Source organism: Pezoporus occidentalis, unplaced genomic scaffold (assembly GCF_034315485.1).
Source record: "Pezoporus occidentalis ecotype Australia unplaced genomic scaffold, CSIRO_AGI_Poc_V1 ctg229, whole genome shotgun sequence".
NCBI lineage: Eukaryota > Metazoa > Chordata > Aves > Psittaciformes > Psittacidae > Pezoporus > Pezoporus occidentalis.
In genome coordinates this window covers 1,284,838-1,309,974 of record NW_026914169.1, presented here as the reverse complement: position 1 = coordinate 1,309,974, position 25,137 = coordinate 1,284,838, and the positions used below count along the sequence as shown (strand labels likewise).

Sequence of the window (25,137 nt, the reverse complement as noted above, 5' to 3'; positions counted from 1 at the left end):
GGAGGAATTACTTCATCTTATTGCAGGTTATAAAGGGATAAAACTCAATTAACATCACAGGGAGGCCCAGTTCTGGCAGCATCCCAGTTCCCCAGTTCTCTGCAAGTGGTCTGATGCAGCAGAAGGGATGCAGGCACAGAGCAAAATGGGTTGAAGACCTGATCTGGCATGCCAGCTATCATGGCAAATCATCATGGCAAATCCATGGCATAATCATCATGGCAAGGCCAGCAGATGATTATCTTCATCATCTGGGTCTGCATGAGTGTGAAAGGCAGCACAGCAGAGGTGACGTAAATGCTTGGGTGTGATGGACGGCAAGTGCCAGCACAATCTGGGCTGGTTTTCATTGGCCTCCAAGGTAGGTTCAAAATCCTTCTACCACCTTCTTTCAGGCTGAAGGAGATGCTCTCATGAGGATGCCCTGTGGGACACCGGCACCAGCAAGTAGCCTTGCACACCCTGATCTGCAGCGCATTGCACTAACCCATCCAGCAAAACCAAACAGCAGTGCTGGCTGTAATCACAACACCTCCCTCAGCTGCTTCCATGGGAAGAACCTGCAGACAGAAACCACAAAATGCTGGTCAACAGTTGATTTGAACCCCTCTCTGCCAGCAAAGGCAGGGCAGCTCAATGGCCTGGGTGCAAGAGAGGGTCAAGGCTCCTGCCCTTCCGTATGAATCTCGCCAGTGTTGGCTTGGGTCAACAGCTTGCTTGGGGAACAACCATCAGACCTGGGGGGGGTTGGGCATTCCTCACTCTGCTACCTTCAGTTTAGGCACCGTAAGAAGCAAACGGACTCTAAGGAGAACCAAGGATGCGCAACTGCCTCTCCCAGAACGTCTGAAGGTTGAAGGGGACAATCTAGGCTTTCAGGCCACCAGCTCGAGGGCTCTGAAACAAAAAGCTCCCACACTGTCTGTGCCAAAGTTACAAAACAAGGATATTTCTCCCTCTCAGAAGGGTGGAGGTTTGCTGAGCTTCTCAGCCAGGGGAGCAGCTGGGGACATGCGTATTCATAACACTGGCAAAATGACTGTCCTTTAAGGCGCCATGGAAGCAGAAGTCCGCCTGAGACTTCAATAGCAGCATTCATCTGATTCAGACTTTCCAATTATACCGGGCATTGTGTCGACAGCAGCAGAAATTATTTTTGCAAGAGGCTGTAGGGTGGGAAACAGCATCAAAACAAAAGTAGGTCAACCAGAATTCCTCCCCATGCTGCGGAGCTGCTTAGCTGTCGGCCCGGCGGACGTCAACAGCCTGCTTGGGTCTCCCCATGCCTGTTAAGCACAACCAGTAACACTCCCAGCCACCAGTAACCCTGGGTTAGAGAAAAGATGGAGTCTGAAATATGTGACTGTGTTTTGCATACACCCTTTCTTGTAGCAGCCTCAATTTTGGCAAAATATCCAAATTCCAATCTCTTGGTTTTCAGTTGTAAAGGGCTCAATTTTGTATTCAAAATTCTGCCATAGGAGTATTTATAGATGAGGCAAGCAAAAATATTTTCATGCTTTGCACTGCAAAAGAGGGGTTTCTCTTTCTTTTAAGCTGCAACAAAATGGTTTGGAGCTGCGCTCCTCACTGTCTACACAGCAGACCCCCTGCAGAAGTGTTTCAAAACCTCCTATGGAGTTTTTACAGATTATATATATATATCTGTTGGAAAACTCAACAGGAGGGCTTCAAAATAATGAAGAAAATGAAAAAAAAAAGTAAAAAAGTGATCTTGTTCCCTATCCAGCTCATACTTTGAAAAACAGTTTCTGTGTAGGCAAATGGATTTGGAGCACCTGCAGGTATCACATTCACCAGTAACTCACAGGGAGAAACTCTTTCAAACCACCCCAAAGGGTAAGACGTTCACCTGCAGCCACCCTGTGCTTTCTTCCTCTGAAGGATGGAGACAGCCGTAGCTCCATCCTTTACCATCAGGAATTAGTGATGTGTCTTGCAGACACACAACCAGAGCCTATGCCAGAGAACTGACACTGCAGAGGGTTGTCTGCCACTTCCCGTAGTGATCCCACCCCTCCTGTGACTCAGTTTCCTTATATATATATATAAAAAGCAAATGGAGGCAAAGCCTTGAGGATGGCACATTGGCAAAGACAACAGCTCACTTTGGTCAACCCCATCTCCCAAACCTGGGGTGACCGGTGGGGTTCCAATGTTAACCATCACCCTCTCCACTGCTGCCTTGCCTTTGCTCATCCCCCAGAAACCAAAACTCATCTGCTTCCCTCTCCTGTTCCTTTGCTGGGAAACTGCTTGAGGCTCTCTATAGAGCTGACACACGGCAAGATGTTCTTTGACATTTCCAATGAGACTTTGTGCGCAAAACATCTTGCTGCGATGAGTGCCTGGGAAGCATTGGGGGAGCCATGGCAACATGTGATTTATACTGCTCTTAATCATCTTTTCTGTTTCACTCAGGTTTGTGGGTACAACAGCCACCCCCTGTCATGCCCCTGGGGAGCAGCATCGGCCACGCTGCTCCCCGCCATCTGCCCACTGTAACACCTCCTGCCCGCTGTAACACAGGGCATGGATTTCAGTGACTGCTTTGGCTTTGAAACTACTCAATGAGCTTTGTGATCAAAAAACCAAACAAGGGAATTGGGCAGTGATGCTAGGTGAGCTGGGCAGGGCTGAAGCTCCAGGCTGGAGTGGTGCAGGATGATGCACTGGAGATGCCTCCACTGCTAACCTGATGCAACAGATGGGTCACTCTGGGCATTTGGGTGGGTGACCTTTAGGCACAGGCCAAGCACGTGGGGAGGGAGAGCTGCTCTCTGCTGGAGCTTACATGGGCTTAGACATCATTCTGGGGGAAAAGGAGGTGTTTTTCCTGGTAGTGCTTACGGAGTATCCCCAGGCCTATGGGAGCAGCCCAAAACATTTCTGTGGCAGGCTGCAAGAGGCAGACACAGCGGGAGAAGAGGAGAAGCATCCCTCTGCCCCACAGGCCCTAGCCAGCATCCTCATCCCAGTACCACCTCCAGCCTTGCAGTAAGGGGTACTTCCAACCCAGCAATGCCTTTCCCATGGGCACTGACCCACACACAGAGGCAGCACAGCAGGATGCTCACTGTGATTATTCACCCATTCCCTCAGCAGCCCAAGCCACTGTACCCCTTCCATCCCCACTATGCTTTCCATTGCTATTTCTCTCCTCAGCTAATACATCCCTGATGGCTGTAAGTCCTTGGAAGCTGCTTACCAAGATTTTCCCATTGAAAGCTGTGAAATGACAGACCAGAGACATTTGCCGGCCAAGGAGGATGAATCAGCTCCAAAGTGCACATGGAGGGGTCTCCTCCTGTGGCTAGCAAACAGCAAGAGCTCCCACTTGAGTCACATGAATTTTGGCTGCTGTGAAAGCAGAGAAAAGTGCAAAGCCAGAGCAGGCAGGATATCCCCAGCTCGGTGACTTAACGTGACCACTGTTCTCAGCCCAGAGCAGAGCTCCCCTCCCAAAGAACACAGCAGGCTCACTGAGACTGAACCCCAGAACGAAGCTGGGAACTTCTCAAAAACAACAAGCAGAAAGAAAATGCACATTAAGGGCATGAGCAAAGAGCAGACAAAAGACCCAGCCAGTAATGAATGACAGGGGTGTCCCAGCACATGTTCTCAGCCAGGAGAACATGCTCCCCAACAGGCAAAGCAGTACCTGCCCACCTGAGGAGCAGGATGCTCCAACTCAGGCCCTTGCAGGACAAGGGTGTCTTTAACTCCTTTGGTGCCTAATCCCCAAAAAAAGGTCATGGTGGTTTTGGGGAAAATTCCTCTGCTCCAGTTCTTGCTGGCTCTGGGGGCTGCATCATGTCAAGGCTAACTAGATCCCACACCCCTTCCAGGCTTTGCCACCATTGGACACATTCATCCAGTGGCCTATTCCCCTGGCTGGTCTTGTTCCTGCCTCTTGCCAGGAAAATGAATCAATGCCTGACTCTGCCCATTAATGCCAGGGAGCTGCTGCTTTCATACCAGCTTAGAAGAGAGGAATAGGCTGCCCGTACCCCATCCCCACCTCAAGGTCCACCCACACTGTCACATCTCACTCTCCACCAGTTGAAATTCCGCATCTGCCCATTCCTGCTCTGCCCGGCAGCTTTTCCCTGATCGAGCCAGCTCCGCTCTGCCCAGGCAATATCAGGACAAACCGCTCTCAGACATCCAGTTAGCCACACTTCACCTTCCAGTCTGGCGGGAGCTGGGCGCCGAATCCCAGAGCAGGAAACATCTTGTCTCTGAAAGAGAAGAAGCAAAACAGTGGGTGTATTCACACACAGGAAGCAGGCTGGCACAGCTCTTGCCATGGCCTCCCCATGCTACCAGCTCCCCAACATGCAGCTACAGTGAGTGACAGCTAGAGAAGGAGCCAGCTTTCCCTTCCCCCAGAACACAGTGACTTTAAAAAATCAGGAGCTGAACAGAGACAGAATATATGATTGCCTTTGGCTTTTGATCCTTAGAGAAAACTAAGATCTCAGCTTTGCTTCATTACCCACAGGGATCAGGAGCATCCTCTTGCCCAAACACCTGTATCTCTTGTAGACATGTAACCCTAGAGATTTAAAACAAAAATTAACTATCCATTTTGTCCACAGACGCCACTATGGCAAGACCAAGATTCCTGTTCTGTCTTCTTTGTTGATGTCTAAGAAGATGTTTTTCTGTGTTGTACCCACAGGGTGACTGGGGAGCAAGGCAAATACCAGCAAGCTGAGGGCATCTGCCTTTGCACCAAGAAAGCACCAAGTGGATGCCCCACCTTCTCTAAGGCACCCTTTCTCTCAACAGCAGTGATGGGGGGAGAGGGGAAGCCTTGTTCTTACCCTGTCCTCCTCCTGCACCCCAATGTATATGGAAAGTTTCTCCAAGGAGCTTTTCAAAGTTAAGGTACTATTTAATCCTAGCCTTGCAGCTGGGACATCGAGATAGCTGCATCCCATCAGCCCCCCAGGAAGTCAGGAAAACATCCACAAAACGGGGAGGAGGCAGAGGGGCATGGTGCTTACGAGTCATAGTCCTGGATGATCTGGCCAACAGCCCAGATAGCTGACAAATATTCGTTTGTCCCCATGGGGTTGATGTAGTGCAAAGAGGAGGGGTCTCGAGCGTTCCCATTGGAGGCTGTGAAGTCAATCCCAACCTGGGGGACAAGAAAGAAGCACAGACCCGTCCTCCATTAGCAGACATCACCACAGACTTGGCAACCAAGCCTTCATTGACTTTGAGGTCAACACACAGCCCCATCAAGATCCAAACCTCAAACTTGAAAAAGTTTAACAGCTCTTCACCTTCCCTAAAAAAAGCTGATTCAATACTAAGTTAGGCAAAGCCATTCACTATTACACCTACATTTTTCACCAGCCAGCATCACAAATCATGTCCTGAAACAGCCCCTGCTGCTGCAGCAGGCCATACCATCTCCAGCTCAGGATCCTCGTTGCCCATCTCCCATGCGTTAAGTTCGGGAACTGAGTAGCTCCATGGACACTAAAGAAGTCAGGGCCACCTGGGCATCTGGATCTCAAGGTCTTTGATGAACTAGTCTCAACCCTGAGCACATCTTTCCCTGGGGAATTCACTGGGCTTTCCTGAGGACCAGTGTATACTGAGCTCTCAGGGGACTTTGTTGGCAAGGCACTCCTTCTCCCTCCTCAATTAGGCTTGCTATTTAAAGACGTGTAGAAATACCCATCCCAGATTCAGTTAAATCTGGTCAACAGAGGAGATGCTGAACCACCTGATTTGAAATGACTGGGAAGGAAGAGCCAGGAATAGGCAAGCGAGAGGTGCAACTGCGCTCACCTTGTTTGCTCAGCAAATATGCAAAACCCAGAATAACTCTGGGGCTAAATTGAGCTCAGGGGATTCACACGGGATTTTGCTCTGTATCTGTAATGGGAGAGGATGAACTGTGATCCCGATGAGAAAGGACTTTGGCCTGGCTGGGGCAAGAAAATAGTCACAGCCCAGGACATGCCACCACTCTGTGCCAGGCTGGCTGATAAAACAGGCTTGACAGGACAAGGGGACATGGTCTTAAACTGGAAGAGGGTAAGTTTAGATTGGAGATAAGAGAAAACTTGCTCAGTGAGTGTAGTGAGGTGCTGGCACAGGTTGCCCAGAGGAGCTGCGGCTGCCTCATCTCTGGTGGTGTTCAAGGTCAGGTTGGAAGGGGCTTGGAGCAACCTGGTCTAGTGGAAGGTGTCTCTGTCTGTGGCAGGGCAAGTTGGACTGATGATCTTCAAAGTTCTCTCCCAACCCAAACTATGATTCTATGAAAACCCAACTTCTTCATCAAACAACCTTACAATTTTGCCAAAAATGTTGTAACACCCATGCCTGTGAGCCAAGCTCCTGCTGAGCCACCGCAAGCATGGCTGGAGAGCAAGAGGGAAAGGGAAGCATGATAAGGGGGCCCAGAGGAGTCAGACAAGCAATGGCATAAAGAGCAGCACTGGGGCTACAGGTTCCAGAGGGATGCAGCTGTCTGCAGCACGAAGCAAGCGGCTGGACACAATGCTCCTCTCCTCTGTGGCTTTAGCCCTTCTCTCCCCAACGCTTAGGAGGACACCAGCTGCCTTTCCAGAGGGCATGTGCAGCAGGAGCATGTGCAGCAGCTGCCTCCTCCCAGCTCCAGTGTTTCTGAAGTGTTGCACCCATCGCAAACCCACCCGGGGTTTTGGACCAAAGATGCCTTGGGCAGGGGAGAAGCCCTCCAGTAACCGGCAGATCTTTAGATGGGGTGTGGGGAGATTTCATTATTCAAGCCTAATTCACACAAGAGCTCTATGCTAACAACAAAGTTAATGATTTTCTCTTCACTCTCCAGCACCACAACCTGAGCACACAGAGGCAGAACAGTGCACAAAAGCTCTCCCAATCTCTCCTGTTCCTATGACAACTCTTCCTTCTCCTCCTACTCTCCCACTCCACCATGTTTTTAGATGAAACAACAAAATACAAACTGAAATCCTGTGCGTGCTCACAGCTCTCTGCATACTGCACCAGAAAAGTTTGGAGAAATTGAAAACCCCGCTTCTGTGTTGTGGTGGTTTCGCTCAGGGTTGTAATGTCCTCAGTTAGTTACTCCTGACAAGCTATGGTCCAGCTTGAAAGAAGGTGGAAATGGCAGTAAAAATGCAGAAAACCATCTCATTAACAGCCCAAAGCCTCTCAGCTGGCTTCAAAATAAGGAAAGCTTCTATAAAAACCCCTGCAATGGGGAGAAAAGCCGGTAACATTCTGAGAAGGGGCAGGGGGTCTTTGTGTAAGTCTGACCTTCAGCCAGAGTCTAGCCAGCTCCCTCCAGGCTACTGGATACACCTGAGCATTACAGTAATGACCCTCAAACACCCCAAACCCATGCAGTTTAACAGCAAAACAAGGCAGCTCCTTGTTGCCATGAAAAGCCACCCAAGCTGGCGCCAAATCTCATACAGAACCTCCCTCCCTGGTTTTGACTGTTAGATACGTGTTACTATTACTGGGCAGAGAGGAGCAAAAGTGCTTACAGTAAACATCAGCTGGCAGCCTCCCAGGATGTAGTCCAGAAAGGAGAAATCTCTGGTTATCTGAAAGAAAACCAAACCAAAACAAGGAGTGTCTCAGCATCTTCACCATTGCAGAACAAAAAAATACCAGAAAACCCACAGAAAGTGCCCAAGCCTGTGTCACTGTGAGGCTGGGCCTTTGGGGACATTCAGCCACTTGTCAGAGCAATGGGAAAACCACCTGGGACTCCCATGGCACTGTTTTGGCAGTTCACAAGCCATATGAGGCCAAGCAGGGCTGTATGTTGGGTGAGAGCTGGGCTGGGAGGCCCAGACAGAGGTCACTGAGAGCTGGAAGTGTCTGTCATGGTGAAATGAATGGAAAGTCCTCTCCCCACGGCCAAAACAGTCTCATGCCACCTGCAGATCTGGTGTGGGAAAAGCTGACTTCAAGATCTTAGCTCAGAACAAAGACCCCTCTCACCTGACCTGACACAGAGGAGTTGGTAAGCACCCAAAGTTTGGGCTTCGTGCAGGTGTTGCCCATATTGAACACCTCCTCCTGGGTCTGTGCCTACCTGAGCATAGGGTGGCACCAGGAATTTGATACATTGGGTGCTCCAAGTGACAAGATACCCAGGCAGAAAGGAAATCACACTTTGATTCATGCTCTGCTGGACCTGCACTTGTAAATGCAAGGGTGCTGGAGGCAGAAGGAATGGGGGAGCTCAGGAAGAGCCAAGCCCAGACAGGAGCAGAAAGAAACATCACAGCATCATACTCACTTTGCAGGAATTGACAATTATGATCCCTGAGTTCTTGTAATTCTTTTTCTTCTTTTGCTTTTTGGGGTTAATGCACTCCATCTCAAGCTGTAACACATGAGGCAGACACCCGTGTGAAAGTGGTGCTGGTCTGTGCTATGGACTGCAGATTCCACCAGCAGCCACATCCCAAGGGCACCCTCCCTCCATGCCTCTCAAAGTGCTGACGAGACAGAAAAGAATCAGAGTGAGTTACAGGTATTTAATGATGGAATTGCAGGCACAGAACCTGCTGGGGATGGGGTGGTTCAAACACATGAATAATTAGGGCAGGCAGTACTCCTAGCAATGACAGCAGACCTGCTTATCCATGAGTCTTCACAACATGCCTTCAAATCAGGTGGCTTCTGCCAAGGCTTTTGTCCAAAACTTCAAGAGGAAGATGGGGACACCTTTGGCCACAAAACCAGTGCAGCATATCACGTCACCTTCAGGCCCCCAAGCCACAGGGTACCCCCAAATCACAGGTACTGCTTCAGACATCTCAGCAGAGCCCAGGACAGCCTTAGCTCTCTCTCTAGCCCAGATGCTTTAGCTACAGCTGTGGCCTTGGTCACTTATGATGTGGGTGGAAGGAGAAAGGTGGCTGGACTTGGCCTCTCAGAACAGGTTGAGGGTCTCAGAGCTAGTACCGAAATCCACCGTCAGCTCCAAGGAGCTCATTCCTTGTTCTTCCCTGAAAGTGTGTCAGCACTTACTGGAAAGGCATCTTGGGCTTTGCACATCCCGGCCACTGAGATCTGAAACTCCCCAATGAAGTCATGTCCTCCATCACTGTCATAGTCGTAACACACCACCTAGGGTGAAGGGAGCACAAACCAGCCTCAGACACAGACACTACCCCTTGCAAGGAGGTCTGCTGAAGTTCCCAACCTTTCCTGTTGAAGACCTCAAACAAGGGTAGGGTTTTTGCGAGGTTTGGGGGTTGTTCTGCTTTGGTTGGTTTGTTTGTTTTTGAATAAACCAGCCATGGGGTTTTAGATGTTTAATGATCAATCCCAGAGGCTGACCACCACCATTAAAGCCCCCTTTACCTTTATCAGCTTCTCCACATCTCCATCGCACAGTGACACCAAAGGCACAGTGAAGGGCTTCCAGGTGGGGTCCAGCGTGTACTTGACCACCTGCAGGGTGGGAACAAAGGGATGCTGTTACAACAGACACATCTGCTGGGAGGGACTGGCACGAAGCAGGGACAAGTCTCCAACCCTGGACCAGGTTCTCAGTGGGGCAGGCCAAGCAAGCTGCAGAAGCTCCATCTCAGCCCTCTTTTGCCTTCCTAACTTAGACACAGCATCCCCCCTCCTTCTCAGGCTGTAGCACTTGTGAGTTCCAACAGATTCATTTACATTATGTCTCCAAGGCAATTAAACAAACCTGCATGAGAAAACAGCTGCATCAGACTGGGTAGCATGGGAACAACCAAGCCCAGAGCATGGGCACAACCAATTACCCCACCAGTCCAAGGCCAGGAGCTACTATTTACACCCTCTGCTTCCCACTGCTTGCACCTTACTCATTGCTTACTCTCTCCCAGCATTGCAGGGCAGCCTATATCCATCTGGGGTCTGACCACCACGAAGATGGAGCAGCAGAATGCTGCAACCAGCCAGGAAAGCCAAACAGCCCTGGGCACATCCAGCTCTCCTGCCTCATCTGAGTAACATCTGCTGCCTCAGCTGGAGAAATATTAATTGAAGCTTTTTAACATTTCCTGAGAAAATACAATTGTTTGCTTAGGTTTCCTTGGTGGAAACAAAGCAAACACTGGAAGGCTCCAGGAATATGCCATGTACCTTAGAGATGCCTGCAGGCAGGTGAAGACCCTGTTTCATGAAGGTGTGGTGCTTTAAAAGAGAGATTCATGTGAGTGTTAGAAAGCTGGATATGGGTGGCAGATTAACCCTTCTGTGTGCAAGGCAAACACAGGGATTGGAGGACTGTGGACCTTTGCAGCTGCAGCAGCAACAGCACAGATGGAAGAGGTTCATGGCTGTGCTGCAGGCAAACAGCAACACAGGACCTGAAACAGGCATCTTGTTTTACAGACAGGCTTTGATATGAGACCAGGTGAAAGAAACCCTGATGCTGCAAGCACAGTTTAGTCAAGAATATGTAAATTCGTCCTGCAGGAGGCTGGGAAGAGCAGAGGGAGCCCATGCACTCCAAGATAGTGCCTGTGCTGCCAGCCATGCCCTGCAGTGCTTGGAGAAGGATCTGGCACCTCCATTGCATGGCAGCCAGCTGGGCATCCACACTGATGCTTCAATACCACCTGTAATGAGCACCCTGATCCTTCCCTGCCAGGTACCTCCATCATGGCACAGGGAATACCAGCATCAGACCAAGAGCTGGTTATATTTCCACACCAAAAGCTGTAAGAATGGGGAACCTTATTACTTCATATCCAGCCTCAAAACACATAGATGGTCACGTGGTGTGGGATTCCTCTGAGGGCAATGGGATGCATTTGGGGCTGGTAAGGAGGAGACTGTTAGAGCACCCATTACTTGAAACAAAACCTGGCTAGATCCTTTTCCAGTGAAACAGAGAGAGAAACTGGGCAGCAACACAGGGGGAAAACCAGTATATACATGTGCTCCCCATAAACCTGATCTGCTTAACAGTGATGGCTGGTGCAAAGACACATTACCAATTCCCATGCCTCTTCCACGAGGAAGTGCTGAAGGTCACTCTGAATTCCCATGTGTCTGAGAAACATATCTCGGTGAGTCAAAGCCCTGCTACCCACACTAAAACAGGAGGAAACAACCAAACAAGGTCCCAGCCTGCTCCCACAGAAATACAAAGAGAAATATTAAGTTTTATATGAATTAAATATACATGGAAATGTGTGTGGGAAAGCACAAAACAAAAAAAAAAAGAGCAGGGCTAGGGTCAGCCCATATCAGGACCACAGATCATGGGATGTTACACACGTCCTGGTGTGGGTGGGGGAAATCCTCATGCACTGCACAACAGTGGTAAAAAGCAACCTACTGCAAGACTTGGTAAACAAACACCCTGGTATATGTATAGCCTTCTTGGCAGGGGCTCCAGCTCCACTACACATGAGCCAAGTGCTTGTGCTCTGAAGCTGGAGACACCTGGAGACACCTGAGCATCCTCCTAGCTGAGGATCTGGCAAAAGCTCATTTAAACCTTTCCCCACTGCTACTCCCTAGGCCACCTCCCGCCACCTCTTGCCACCATCTGCCCAGGTCACAGATCGTCTTGCTGTCCTGCAAGTGGAGGGAGAGTGGTCCAGGGCTCAGCCCATGGCCAAGCTGAGCATAGTGGTTAACATGGATTAGAAAACCATCTCCATCTCTGCTTGGTATATACAGGAGGGAATAATACAGAACAGATCTCAGGTCCTTGCTAGCCTTGGTAAATCTTTATCCACTGGAGTCCAGCAGCCTCGACTGTGTACCAGGAAGGCAGCCGTAAGTTTTAGAAATCCTTGGATCCCACCACATTTTATGGTCATTGGGGAGATAGTGCCATGAAGGGCAAGAGGAGCTGTTGAAAGGAATGGTTATGTCTCTGCAGCTTGGGTTAGAGTTGCACTCACCTCTGTTCTGTGGACCAGCATAGATTTCCCATCATCACCTGGTTTATAGAACTCCAAGAAAGGGTCTGACTTTCCAAACAGGTCCTGGGGAAGAAGGGCAGGATGGGTCGCACAGTGCTCTGCAAGCAGCCAGTCCAAGACACCTCCCTTCCCTAAGCAGTGCCAACCCCACAGACTCATGTCCTCAAGAGAGTGGCCAGCAAACCAGCTGCACCTGTGGGCAGCCACTCCTCTGTGCCCTGGCCACATGATCCCATGGACTTCCATGCCACATTTTGGCACTGATGCTGCAGGAGAGTCAGCACCCCAGCAGGTGCCCTGGCACCAGTGAGCTCTCTGGATGGAGATACCATGGAAAACAGCCCCAGATGGGAGGCAGCTGCATTTGGGCTTGAAAAACATCCAAAGATCCGAAAGAAAAACAGAATTATGAAGTGCACGAGTGCCTTGGGGGAAAACAAAAAAAAACATACCCTCCTCCACACAGCTGTGAAGTATAAGCAGAGCAAATCTTTCAGAAGCAAGCTGCCCTGGTGTTGACAGAGATCATGTAACACCCGCCGAGATACACAGCCCTGAGTCAGTGTGTACTGCCTTTCCTGCCTGTCTCCTCAGATATTCAAAGATACTAAAGGGCTGCTGGTTACAAGAAATACATGTCCCATGAGAAAAACACATCCCTGCCGCACATGAGGTCATCTGCAGAGGAGTAGGACAGCGCTGGTGGCACCCACACAGGGAAACTACAGCATTCCGACACAGGACTTCATTCCCGTTCAGCAAGACTAGGAGGTGAAGAACAAAAAAAAAACCAGCCTAAAATATCCCAAATTATTTACTGGGAACTCAAGCCATTGCAGCTGGGTTTTTCCTCCCAGAGGGATGTGGGTGCCTGAGTCCTGCAGAAAGCTGGAGGAACTTCTTAAGAGTTTGAACAGGAGCTTTTGGGCTTCCAAGTGATGCATCAGGGATGCAGGGGACTGCTCATGGAGGAGGCGGAAGCATGGACGCCCCAGGAGCTGCTGTCCACAGCCAGCATGGGAGGCGGCAGCTGGGACAGACACAGGCTCTAGTGAGGCTCCAGCAGAAAACCCATTAACATTTGTATCCAAATCCTGCTTCCAAAGCCAGCCAGAAAAGTAAATCACTGCCAAGTGTTTGGGCTTGGAGAAACAAAAACTTGCTTCAGTCAGAATTCTTCTGTCAGAAGAGCAGACCAAAAAGTCTCACAGGGATGTGCTCTGGTAACATGGGACTATTTTCTCTTACCCTTTTTCACATGTTTCCAGAAGAGAAACCCAAGCCATTTTTTCTGCAGGGTTAGGGTTATGGCACAGTTCTGATCCTGCTCACTCACAGTGCCTGGCCTTGGCACTTTCAAGCTTCACTGATGGATTAAAGAACCAGCAATGGGTACCTGACCCTGCTTTTGCTAGCTTAACCTGCAATCCGGTGCAGTTTCAACAGGCAGCCCAGCGTGGGTTAGTGGAGGCACCAGCTCAGATGGCAGCAGGGAACTTTGAAGGATGTCAGCTGCCATCTCATGTGGACCAGAGTGGTCTGCAAGCCCAGTCGATATTGTTCCATTCAAAAGGGGCTGGGAGATGCCTCCAAGCCACAGGATTACATGCTGCTATTTTAAAACATCAAAACAACGAACACCTCTCTCCTGCAAACCTGGCGGGAGATGGAAGCTGAGCAACCACAGAAGCTTAGCAGACCAGATTGGTCTGCAAACTGATCCAAGAATCTAAATCATCCAAACCAGTCCTTGCACACCACGGATGAGGAGGGTGGAGGTGGCACTTCCACCAGGTGCATCTTCAAACCACAGCTTCCAGCAGCAGTCCCAGCTCACAGTGTTTGCTCTTCCTGAACCATGCTGAAGCATCGCTGCCCTCTGGCTGTCCCCATGGCTGTGGTGGCACACACAGCTCTTGAGTTCACCAGGGCTGATACCATGTGAAAGTGCCTCCCTTCTGCAAGAGATATTTCCTTGGAACAACTCTCCCAAGAGCTGGCCAGGCTCTGATCAGGTTCCTGATAAGGAACAAGAGCCTCAGGCTGGTTCTGCTGCTGACATGCTCTTGCTGTGCAGCTTTGGCGTGTAAAGCAAGGTGGTGAGCTGTAGGTAGAGAAACCATGGACATGTAATGGGGAGGAGGACCTGCTCACAGCCTGAGAAAGGTCCCAGGTTTTGAGTGCTCATGGTGGGAGCTGCCAATAATGTCCAAAAAGAATTGTGTATCATCCAATTTCCTTGTTCAGAGACTATTTTAATTTCTGTGAAGTGACATGAACATCCTTTGCATATAAGCAGGATTCTGAGCAGTGCTGTGCTGTGTGGTATGTGAGTCCGCACAGAAACCCCATCAGCAGGTATTCACTAAGGAAGGAGCTTTCTGCTGACACCTACTGATAAGCTGGATGGAGACCAAGAAAGAATATCACAGTCCTTATCCCTGTGTAACCAGGTAGTTGCTGAATTTCTGTACCTTGACTGTGGGTCTGAGGAGCAGCAGACGCACAGGTACTGTGTTCTAGCTGAGGAATATCAGAAGATGCAATAGGTTATGCCTGGTAGAGGAGCTTGGTTGCAAACCTGGTTAGAAAGGCAACTCCTGCCCATGGAGCATATGGTGCCACCAAGGAAGTGGCTGATACAACAAGTGGAGGTGTGCCTCAGGCATGCAGGGAGGACCCAGGTCCTTGGCTGTGATCTTCACAGTGGCCACAGCTGCAAAGAAACCCTGAATATTGAAGGAAGGGTGCCAAGCCTGCTGTGAAATCCCATCCCTTGCTTTGCAAGGGAGCAGAGGCTTATTCTTGGAGTGCTGGAAGAAAACTGTTGCGTTACAGATGTCTTCATTGACATGCATGGGGACTGACCCTCAGGCACATCCCAGACATTTTCAAGACCATTTATGAAGTTATGTGGGGATTTTCTAGCAGGGGCATTTGGTTCTCTGCACTAGGCAGGGTAAGCAGGAGGGCAAGAAAAAAGCTATTGCCTGCAAGTGGAAAGAACACTTGGGTAAACCAGGCATCCATCCGGTTTGGACAACAGGACTGAACAAACAATGTCTTCTGCCCCAGCAAATACCCTTCTGCCTGGATGCTTGCTTTATCCCAGTTTAAAAACTGAGAGCTATCCTGCCAGTAACACAAGCTCTGACTAGGAAGAAGGAAAAAATAATATTCCCTTCGATCACTTAGCAAAAGCATTGGTTTAAGAGGAATATCACTAGTTGCCTAGTAAATAAGGTCAGATGGCTTTGTTCAGTGAAGTTCTTGATTTCCTGCATATCATATCCAAAGCAAAACTCAGACACTACTTGACACCATGAGGTCAATACTTCTTCCTCAGAAAAGGTGGGCCCTACTGTTCAAGACACAAGATGATGTTCAGTCCATTTCCAGAGGGGCTGAAGTCAACGAGCCAGGAGCTGTCAGCACTTCTGAGGTTCAAGGGGCATCAACACATCAGGAGACATTTCCAAATGACAGCCACTAAATTAGTGTATCTGCTGCCTTTAGGACACACAAGTATGCAGATCGTGTGCCACACATTATCTTTCCATTTCAGTGTGCATGAAGAAGAAATAAATATGTGCCAATAAGAAATCTGAGGCACAGGTGTACTCAGTGGCACTGCCAGGACTTGAACCCCTCCAGTCTTATCCTGATGCTTGCTCCAGCAGGAGTATTTTATGTCACTGCTATGTCCAAAAGAGAGATTTCTTTAGCCTATGAGGGTCAGAAGTTTAACACTGCATCACCCAGTCAGAACCCCACTCACCTTTTTATCCAGTTTTCTGCCAGCCATGCTCAGAGTAATCACCCTGTTGTCAGAGAGCTCTTGGGCAGCTATCTGAAAGACAAGGCAAGGTTGCACTGATTTTCTGGTACAATTAAGCCTGTTGAATGGACAATCTGAAGGGAGAATGAGGTGCCAGGAGTCCCCAGACAGCCCCTTCCCCCATACTATTGGCTCTAAAATGAAGCCCCTTTCTTGTGTGTCATACCTGAGTTGGTCTCACAAGACTTTTCTGCATCAGGGCTCATCAGGACCTGGAGAAGCCTCCAAGGACTGAACCATGAGGAGGCAGGAGCCATAGAACCCCTTACCTGCAAGATGTGCCATCTCATCCTCCATATTCCAGGCTGAGCACAGCAAAATGCAGCTGCCCCATCCCCTGGGGGAGCTGCCAGTGGGAGCAAGATCTTGAGCCACATATCCCCACAATCACTTGAAGAGGCAGCCCCAAGAGTGAAAACTCCACCACTGCTCCTGAGGCACTGTAGCAGTCAGGAGTACAGCCCAGATTACTTCAGTTTAAGAGACTTTATTCACATACACTCCAGAAGGGCTTCAGCTGCCAGCCACCAGTGGGCTAGTTTTGTCTGGAATGTGGTCTAATGAGTATCTTGGTATTTTAAGAAAATGAATGTTTGTAACAAAAAAAAAAAACACCTCACATTTATTCACTTCTGTTACCAGCCATTTTCTGAATCATTTGTATTTTACCTCCTCAAGGCTGTGTCCTGCCCAAGCATCTGCTCCCCACCTCTTCCTCCTCCACTCCCTGCTGTGGGCTGAGCCGTTCCCTAGCACCCTTGGCTGCAGCATCCTCGGCTGCAGCATCCTCCCTTGTGGGAAAACGGGGTGGACAATTCCCTCACACACAGTGCTCCCAAGTTCAGCTCTTTGCTGGCTCCCAAGGAGATTGTCCTGGAGGGAGGTATTTCCTCTCTGGAGGTATGTGGAGTAATCACAGCAAGGTTTGTAGAAAAACTTGTAGAAATAAAGGGGACAATTTTCTGCAGAATGAGAAGTCAGGGGGTTACTGGCACTTAGGAGAGCCAGCGAGTCTGCAGAGATGCAGCTTTTGAATCTGCCTGGGCAGCTCTTTAACATCCTGAACAACCTGCCAGCCTTTCCATGGCAAACACAACTCTTTTGTCCACAAAGGACCCATTCACCACATGCAAACCCCAATTTTCTCCTCTGCTCTGTATAGATGGGAAGTCAAAAGTTCCCTACTGCAAAGGCACAGCGCTGAGTTTCTCTCCCACCTAGTCCTCATTGGGCATGCACAGTCACCACAACCAGCAGGCTGAAGAGGAGCTGTAGGGAAGTGGATGAAATTTGCCTTTTGCTGATCCCCACAAAAGCACACTCAGCCAGTGTCCAGCATTTTAGGGCTCACTGCAGGCTACAAAAAAGCTGGACTGTGCAGACAGCCAGGGACATCCTTGTGCCACGCTGCTGCAGGCTGCTGGTGGCATTTTCTCTTAGCCAGCATGAACAGTAACAACATCCCCACCTCTGTGCCCAGCAAAGGCATGGAGCAAGGTCTCAGGATTGATTTTACAAACACAGCGAGTTGCTTTGGGATTTTCCTCCACCTCTTCAAACCTAGGGACCCTCACACAACCTTATCCACCCAACCAAGGTTATTCTGTTGCATTCACCCCTGTGGCATCTCAGCTAAGGAGCTAGATACTTGTACAAGATTAAAGACGGTAGGGGTGAGGAAGGCAGGCTTTTGTTCCAAACTCCATGTCTTGTCTGTGTCAGTCTAAAGCTAGAGCCTGCTCCTCCAATAGTGTCCGTAGCCCATGCTATAGCAGTGTGCTGTGCCAAGCAGTAGGTAAAGGTGCCCACCACACAAACCCTGTTGTCATCACCCAGCCCAAGCCAGGGAAAAAAAACCAAAACCCACAGATCAGAAAGTCATATTGATGGTACAAAATTAAGCAGATGTCTCAGACCTTTTGATTTTTAGTGACACATTCGTGACCTTCCTTTTTTATAACATACGTAACCTTTGAACTTGACTGGAAGCTTTTAATCCGGTCCAGTTCTTCCTCCTTGAGCATTGAACTGGGTGTCACTAATGCACATCCTGGGACTGGCACATGTGCTTGTATGGTTTTTACTATTTCTTTTAAAGACTAACTGTGGTGATTAAGAGAGAAAAGCTGGCGGCATCTTCCTAGCCTCTAGAGCAAACAGCAATGGAGATGCACATGCAGCAGCCAGGTCCTGGGGCTTTTAAACCCTTCCAGTGCTTTTAAATCCTTCCAGTACTTTTAAACCTGGTGGAATTTTAACTCCTTGCTTGCCTTTTCCTCCACACCTTTGCTGCCCAGCTGCTTGTCTCACAAAACCCAGAACACAAAAGAGATCAAAAAGGATGGACAATGTGGCGGGAGAGAAATGCACCTAAATTTAGTCTTTTCTTTTAAAAAACCCTATTGCTAAAGAGATCTAGAGTGGGTAGGCCACTGCCCAAAGGGGTCTGCATCAGAAGCAGCGGCTGTTGCTATGAGACTTGTTGCTACGGCACAGCTCCCATCCTCTTCCTACAAAAAAAAAAAACCACACATGAACAGCAAAGGCATCAGCCCTCTCACCTCCCACAGTGCCAGCAAGGGCTGAGCAGTCATGTTGTACCAGATAACAAAGAGCAGCAGCAGGCTTTTACTTTATAATTCTCCCGATTGAGGTTTTTCTTGTTTCAGAGACTGAAGCAGAGGTTGAAGACTCACAGCCCTGGGCACCAGGCAGACACTAGGCAACATGGTCCCTGCCTAGAATACACAGTGCTCCAAAGAGACCAAAGTGGGCAGAAAAACAGGAGGGAAAAATGTTCATGAGATAAAGTCAAGTCTCCTGGACCCCAGGTGAGTGCCTTGCATTGCCCCCAGGTTATTATCCGCCCTTGCATACAGTAGGTAATGTAAAGGAGTAACTGTACCGTTATCATCCCTTTCCCAGCTGGCTTGCCATTCCCCAAAAGGAGAGTCCTTGTTATTTTCTTGCTGGAGACAATCTAGGGAAGCCAAAGAAAATAAAGTCATGATTGTACAAATGATCAAAAGCAGTCTCATAAGCGACTCATTTAATTCTGATTAAGCATTTACAGGAGTAGAAGAAAGGCATCACACTCGGAGATGACCATGATACTGTGAATATCACCACCATTACCTGAGCCCACAGGGAACAGGGCAGCAGCTGAACAGTGCAGAGCAGCACAAGAGGCTGAAGCACTACTTTCTGCTGAATCCAGGGACCAGCTCCTGTGTGGAAGAGGTCGGTGGAACCTCACACAACCAGAGCTACTGTGGTTTGCTCCTAGCAAAATCATAACTCAACTTTTCAGACCCCATTTTAAATACTTCTAACGTGACCCTGCCACCAACTTTCTTTTGGGACATACTCCCATTGTTGAATCCTGATTACAAGCCAGATGCTCTCCCCCATCACTGTTCTGGACACCCTACACAGCAGCTGCCAAGCAAGGCACAGAGGTCAGCATCCCCAGAAGGCATGTTCTCCCTTTCACTTTTTGCTTGTGAGAGGTCAGACAGGGTGACACAGGAGCTGAATGTAACCCCTTGAGATTTTTCCCAGCTCACTGAGTTTCAGTCCCCTCCAGATCTGGGGATCCTGCAATTTTCTTCCAAGAGGCATGGACCCTCACATGGGGATCTAGCAACCTACCGGAACTGTCTGTGCTCTGCTCCCGTACCTACTGGGGATACATTTGAGATCTAGAGGTTGCAGTTTAAAAATGTGCAGTCCCACCCATTCTTCTGCCTCCACCTTTGGTCTTATGTCACACAGTCAGAAAATAATAGTGACAATAAAAAAACATGCAATGAAATGTCTTGTTCCTGACATTCAGGTGACCCAGCCATGATTGGATTCCTCCCATTCCTCCCCAGAAATGTTCTTCTCCCTTCTGGGAGATCTTCCTGTGGCCTTTCAGTACTAAAAGGAGACTTATAAGAAAGATCATAGGATAACAGAACAGTTAGGGAAGGAAAGGACCTTAAGATCATCTAGTTCATACCCCCTTGCCATGGGCAGGCCCCACACTAGATCATGTCACCCAAGTCTCCATCCAACCTGGCCTTGAACACTGCCAGGGATGGAGCATTTACCACTTTTCTGGGCAACCTGTGCCAGTGTCTCATCACCCTCACAGTAAAGAACTTTTTCCTGATATCTAACATGAACTTCCCCTGTTTAAACCCATTACCCCTTGTCCGATCGCTGCAGTCCCTAAGATAAGGAGAGACTTTTTAGCAAGGTGTTAGTTGCGATAGGACAACAGGTGATGGTTTTAAACAGAAAGAGTTTCAGTTGCTTTTCCTATGGTGCTTTTGATCCATAAATGCATAGGTATCACTAGCCAGCGTAACTAGACATTTGTGGCACACTGTGTCCAGGGAGGCAAAATCTCCTTGCCACCCTGCCTAGCAGAAACCATGGACACCCTTCAGCCTGCAGTGTGATGCCTGCTACATTTCGTTTGGCCACAGAGGTCATGACAAGCCCGCGAATCATCCAACCATCTTTTTAACTCTCACCCCAGACATAATTAGCTGCAATAAAACAATCTGGCTAATCCGACAGAGCTGCAATGCTAACTCAAAATTGAAGAGTCAGATGCTCACTGTGCGGTTGTTGCTGCCCACAGCTGCTCTCCTCCATTTCCAAGGGCTGTTGGTGCCTCAGAACTGGGGAAGGACTTACGGACACACCTTACCAGACAAAATCCAGCCACCCACAGCAGGGTGGCTGAACCCACAAGCCCCATCCACCTGTTTCACCCCTGTCCTCATCAGGCACCCTGAATGCTACCCATACTGTACATGCTACGGTACATGCTGCGCACACGCTACCCCTCCAGTCTACCTCTGCCCCGCAGCTTGACTGTGCTGCAAGCCCATGCTGGCCACAGAGAGAGGAGTTTAACAGAACCTTGGGGAAGAAAAGAGAAAATGAGAAGATTCCTCCATGCCAAGCTGGTGTCTCACTGTGGACTACAGGTCATCAAGAAGATCACATGGGAACTGCTGCAAAAACTGGACACACACTTGGCATAAACTGAGCTCTTTGCAAGGTGTAAATACTTACATGAGATTACCAAAGTTCAGAGCTCTCTTTTTTTCTGATAGATTAAGCCCACTAGCTGTGCCTAAAGACACAGGAGACACTTATTCCATATCTGTCAGCCACTATGGCTAAATGACCAACCTTGGATGTGAGTGAGACCTGCCAACAGCTGCCCATTCCCACCATTACCACAGCCCCAGCATGGTCTGTCCAGCCTCATGCTTTGAGTTAATCAGCTAGCAAAGCACTAGAAAAGGTTGAGCTTTTCTGGGAGACCGAACAAGACTCTTCCACCTTCTTCTCCAGTACGTACAGATAACGCTTCTCACTGGCATGAGCCTGCAGAGCCCTGAACTTTTGCAGAGCCACATCTAGGAACAGCAAGGTTTAAGCTCCGTTTCCTTATGTCAGTGAATTCCCTGCTTGCAGCTTCCATCAAGATCAGGACTGTTACAGTGAGTTTTGCTGAACTGCCCCACACCAGAGCTGGCTGTGTTTCCACAACAGAGCTAACAGTAAAGGATGGGTTTGGCCTAAATCACTGCACACCAGCCTGAGTTGTTGCCTGCACTGTCTCTTAATTTCTGCAGGAGCAGAATTAGGTCATCTCAGAGCACTTCCAAAAACCCAGGGTTAAGCCACAGCTCTGTAAACACCAGTGCTTTTCTAACCCATCAGGCTCTTGAGTTGGCAATGGTAAGGTCACTTACCCTGCCTTGCCATATACAGTGCCATATTGCAGTCTGTATAACAAAACAATCATATTCACAAGACCCCCTGAACACCCTGGGCTGGCTCTCTGTACCAACCTACTTATTACAATGTTTCCTTACCTTCCTGTTCCCAGCACAAAGCACAGCAGAGACAGTTTTTCCCAGCCTCTACATTTGTGCTGGGTACCGCATCAGCCCGGAGCTGATGGATCCTGCAAAACAACGGAGGAATTTCCCCTCATTCCCGGCCTCTGAGTCAGTGCAAGCTCAGAGGACAGAAACATTTGAAGAATATAGCTGCCAGTTCCTGACAGGATCTGGGCTCATGAATGCAAAGACCTTCCAAAGGCTTATGAATCCCATTGTGTCCTGAAAGCTTTTCCACATGAGCAGAAAATACATTCCTGCACCAGCACACTAAAGTAGGAGAGATGGTTTGCTACACACTGCAATAGACACAGCTTTCAAATAACCTCCTAAAAACCTACCCTCTCCCCAAAAAAATAAAAAAAATGATAAAAAAAAAAAACACCGCAAAACTGAGATAGAAAGGTAGACCACAGTACATCCTAACTTTAAACATCTGGAAGTTTCCCAAGTCCAAATCCAAGATGTTCTTCAGGGTGCTTTCTATAACCCCTGGTAAGATACAGGTACCTCAAACACTTCCAGTTGGTATCTCTCTGCAGGCACCAGCAGAAGCTCCCACTATGACTAACTTAGGCTCAAGCAAGCAGCTAACAGCCCTAATGTGGAACAGTGCAACCTCAACAATTGAAGTGTGACAAGCAAATTAAATCAACTTTTCCAAGAGCCACAGCTCTAATCCTCCCATGTCCCTGTGGCTGATATGATTTGGGGTCCCTTTGCTGGAGGACAGCAAGCTGTAGGACCTCAGAGACTTACCACGCCCAGTGTGCAGGAGAATTCACCAAGGAAATCATGCTCATACAGCTGCATGCTTGACTTGTCCTGGTCAAATAGGGCAAACTTGAGCTTCTGAACTTCTTCAAAGTGGTAGTCAATGACAAACTTCTTGGCAAAAGCTGGGTTGAGGTTGTTCACAGCTGTCTCTGTCCTGTCGAGCTGCAAAGAACAAAATGAAAGAGAAGGCTGTGTGGAGACCTCATAGCAGCCTTCCAGTATCTGAAGGGGTACTACAAGGATGCTGGAGAGGGACTCTTCACTAAAGACTGTAGTGACAGGACAAGGGGTAATGGGTTCAAACTTAAACAGGGGAAGTTTAGATTGAAGATAAGGAAAACGTGAGGGTGGTGAGATGCTGGAACAGGTTGCCCAAGGAAGCTGTGAATGCTCCATCCCTGGTGGTGTTCAAGGCCAGGTTGGACAGAGCCTTGGGTGACATGGTTTAGTGTGAGGTGTCCCTGCGCATGGCAGGGGGGTTGGAACCATCCTGAGACATGCATCTGCCTGGGAGACCCACCCCAGAGAGACCTGCTGATGCAGCAGCACTGCTGGTGATCATACAATCATAGAATCACAAACTGGTTAGTCTGTTAGTCTAGTGAGATCCTGGTTAGTGATTTTGGTGATGTTCAGTGGGGAATGAATGCTGGAGCAACCTTCAATTCGTGTGACAACTACAGCCAGTTACAGACAGACCCTCCTCAGGAAGCAGAGTCGCATGCTCCAGGAAGCAGAGCTCCTCCCAAATCCTCTGAATCAGTGAAGGGACACAGATGGCTCCTGTGTTGCCCCTTTTCATAGAATCAGAGTGGTTTGGGTTGGAAGGGAGTTTAAAGCTCATCCAGTTCCAACCCCCTGCCATGGGCAGGGATGCCTTCTACTAGACCAGGTTGATCCAAGCCCATCCAACCTGCCCTTTAACACCGCCAGGGACTGGGCAGCCACAGCTTCTCTGGGCAACCTGTGCCAGCGCCTCACCACTTTCACAGTAAAGAATTTATTCCTTATACCCAATATAAATCTCCCCTGTTTAAGTTTGAACCCATTGCCCCTTCTCCTACAGTGCTACAGTCCCTAATGAAGAGCCCTTCACCAGCATCCTTATAGACCCCCCTCAGATACTGGAAGGCTGCTCTGAGGTCTCCACACAGCCTTCTTTTCTCCAGGCTGAACAGCCCAAATCTTTTCAGCCTGTCTTCAAATGGGATATGCTCCAGCCCCCTGATCATCCTCGTGGTCATGATGACCAAGGTTGTGCTGCAGAAAAGCCAGTTTGGGCACCTCTAGATGAACTATGGTGCCAGCAGCAAACACACTCCCGTTCCCTGGTGAGGCATTTGTGTGCCCCTTCCCTGAAGGAGGAATACACATCCAGTTGGTGGGTATGCTAGGAAGCAGGCTTTTGGGATCAAGCCAATATTTTACTTACGCTTCAAAATAATTCAGACAACTGCTGAGTGTCAATTCTCTCATGCTCCATTAGACTAGATAGAGACAGCCTCATCCTACTGAAGCAGAGGGCTGGGAACAACACACAACTGCTCCTTGTGCACTGTCTGCATCCTGTCACTGCCAGGACAGCACAGCCATGGAAAGTCCTCCTGTCTTTAAAGAGCCTTTTATCAGCAGGGTGTTACCCTGGAGTAAGTCTGTGTTGGAGTGGGTGGGCAGAGGAGATGAATGCAGCTCTCAGCTCTTTGGCACATACAAGAAAAATAAAAATATGCACAAGCCACCTTGCCCTGAGCTGCAGGAGTGTGCCATCGTGTTCCTCTGTGCCCAGAACCCCAGTGCCCACAGCCCACAGGCTGTGAGCAGCACCTACATCTGCTGAGCAGGGTATCTAGTGCAGCAGGGACACACAGAGCTGGCAGGAAAGAGAGTCATGGCATGGCAGACTGGTTTGGGTTGGAAAAGACCTTAAAGCTCATCCAGTTCCAACCCCCTGCCACAGGCAGGAACACCTTCCACTAGATCAGGTTGCTCCAAGCCTCATCCAACCTGGTCTTGGACACTGCCAGGGATGGGGAAGCCACAGCTCCCGTGGGCAACCTGTGCCTCACCGCCTTTTCGAGAAAACATTTCTTCCTTATATCCAAGCTAAACCTATCCCAGTTTAAAACTGTTGCCCCTTGTTCTATCTCTACAGACCTCTGTAAAAAGTCTCTCTTGATCTTTATTACAAGTGTCCTTATACTTAAGTAGGCCACAACAATGTCTCCACAGAGCCTTCTCTTCTCCAGGCTAAATAATCACAGTTCTTTCAGCCTGTCTCCATAGGAGAGGTGCTCCAGCCATGTGATCATCTTCATGTGCCAATTCTGGACCTGCTCCAACAGGTCCATGTCTTTCCTGCACTGAGTACTCGAGAGCTGGACACAGCACATGTGGAGATTCCCCTCTCTTGACCTGCTGCTCACGCTCTGGGGATGCAGCCCAGCACACAGGGGGTTTCTGGGCTGCCAGCCACACTGCAGGGTCATGTCCATTTTGTCACCTATAAGTATCCCCAAGTCCCACAGGGCTGCTCTCCATCTGTCCATCCCCCAGCCTATGGGTACTAGGGATTGCCTTGGCCCAGGGGCAGAACCTTGCACTTGACCCAGTTGAATTTAATGTGATTATCAAGGGCCCACTCCTCCAGCCCGAAAAGGTCCCTCTGGATCCCATC

At 49.1% G+C, this 25,137-nt stretch overlaps 1 protein-coding gene across 6 annotated transcripts in view; it reads right to left on the bottom strand.

Annotated features, from left to right (window-relative positions):
• Positions 1 to 25,137, bottom strand: part of CPNE2 (copine 2) — a 52,866-nt gene that overhangs the window by 8,989 nt on the left and 18,740 nt on the right. For all 6 annotated transcript variants that reach the window (XM_062621297.1, XM_062621298.1, XM_062621302.1 and 3 more), the window contains exons 3-12: positions 22,446 to 22,625; positions 18,680 to 18,754; positions 15,715 to 15,786; positions 11,916 to 11,999; positions 9,376 to 9,465; positions 9,040 to 9,138; positions 8,303 to 8,389; positions 7,539 to 7,598; positions 5,034 to 5,167; positions 4,208 to 4,262 (exon numbers count right to left, since the gene is read on the bottom strand). In XM_062621297.1, coding sequence (XP_062477281.1) covers positions 4,208 to 4,262; positions 5,034 to 5,167; positions 7,539 to 7,598; positions 8,303 to 8,389; positions 9,040 to 9,138; positions 9,376 to 9,465; positions 11,916 to 11,999; positions 15,715 to 15,786; positions 18,680 to 18,754; positions 22,446 to 22,625 — 936 coding nt within the window. The remainder of the gene's footprint in view (positions 1 to 4,207; positions 4,263 to 5,033; positions 5,168 to 7,538; positions 7,599 to 8,302; positions 8,390 to 9,039; positions 9,139 to 9,375; positions 9,466 to 11,915; positions 12,000 to 15,714; positions 15,787 to 18,679; positions 18,755 to 22,445; positions 22,626 to 25,137) is intronic.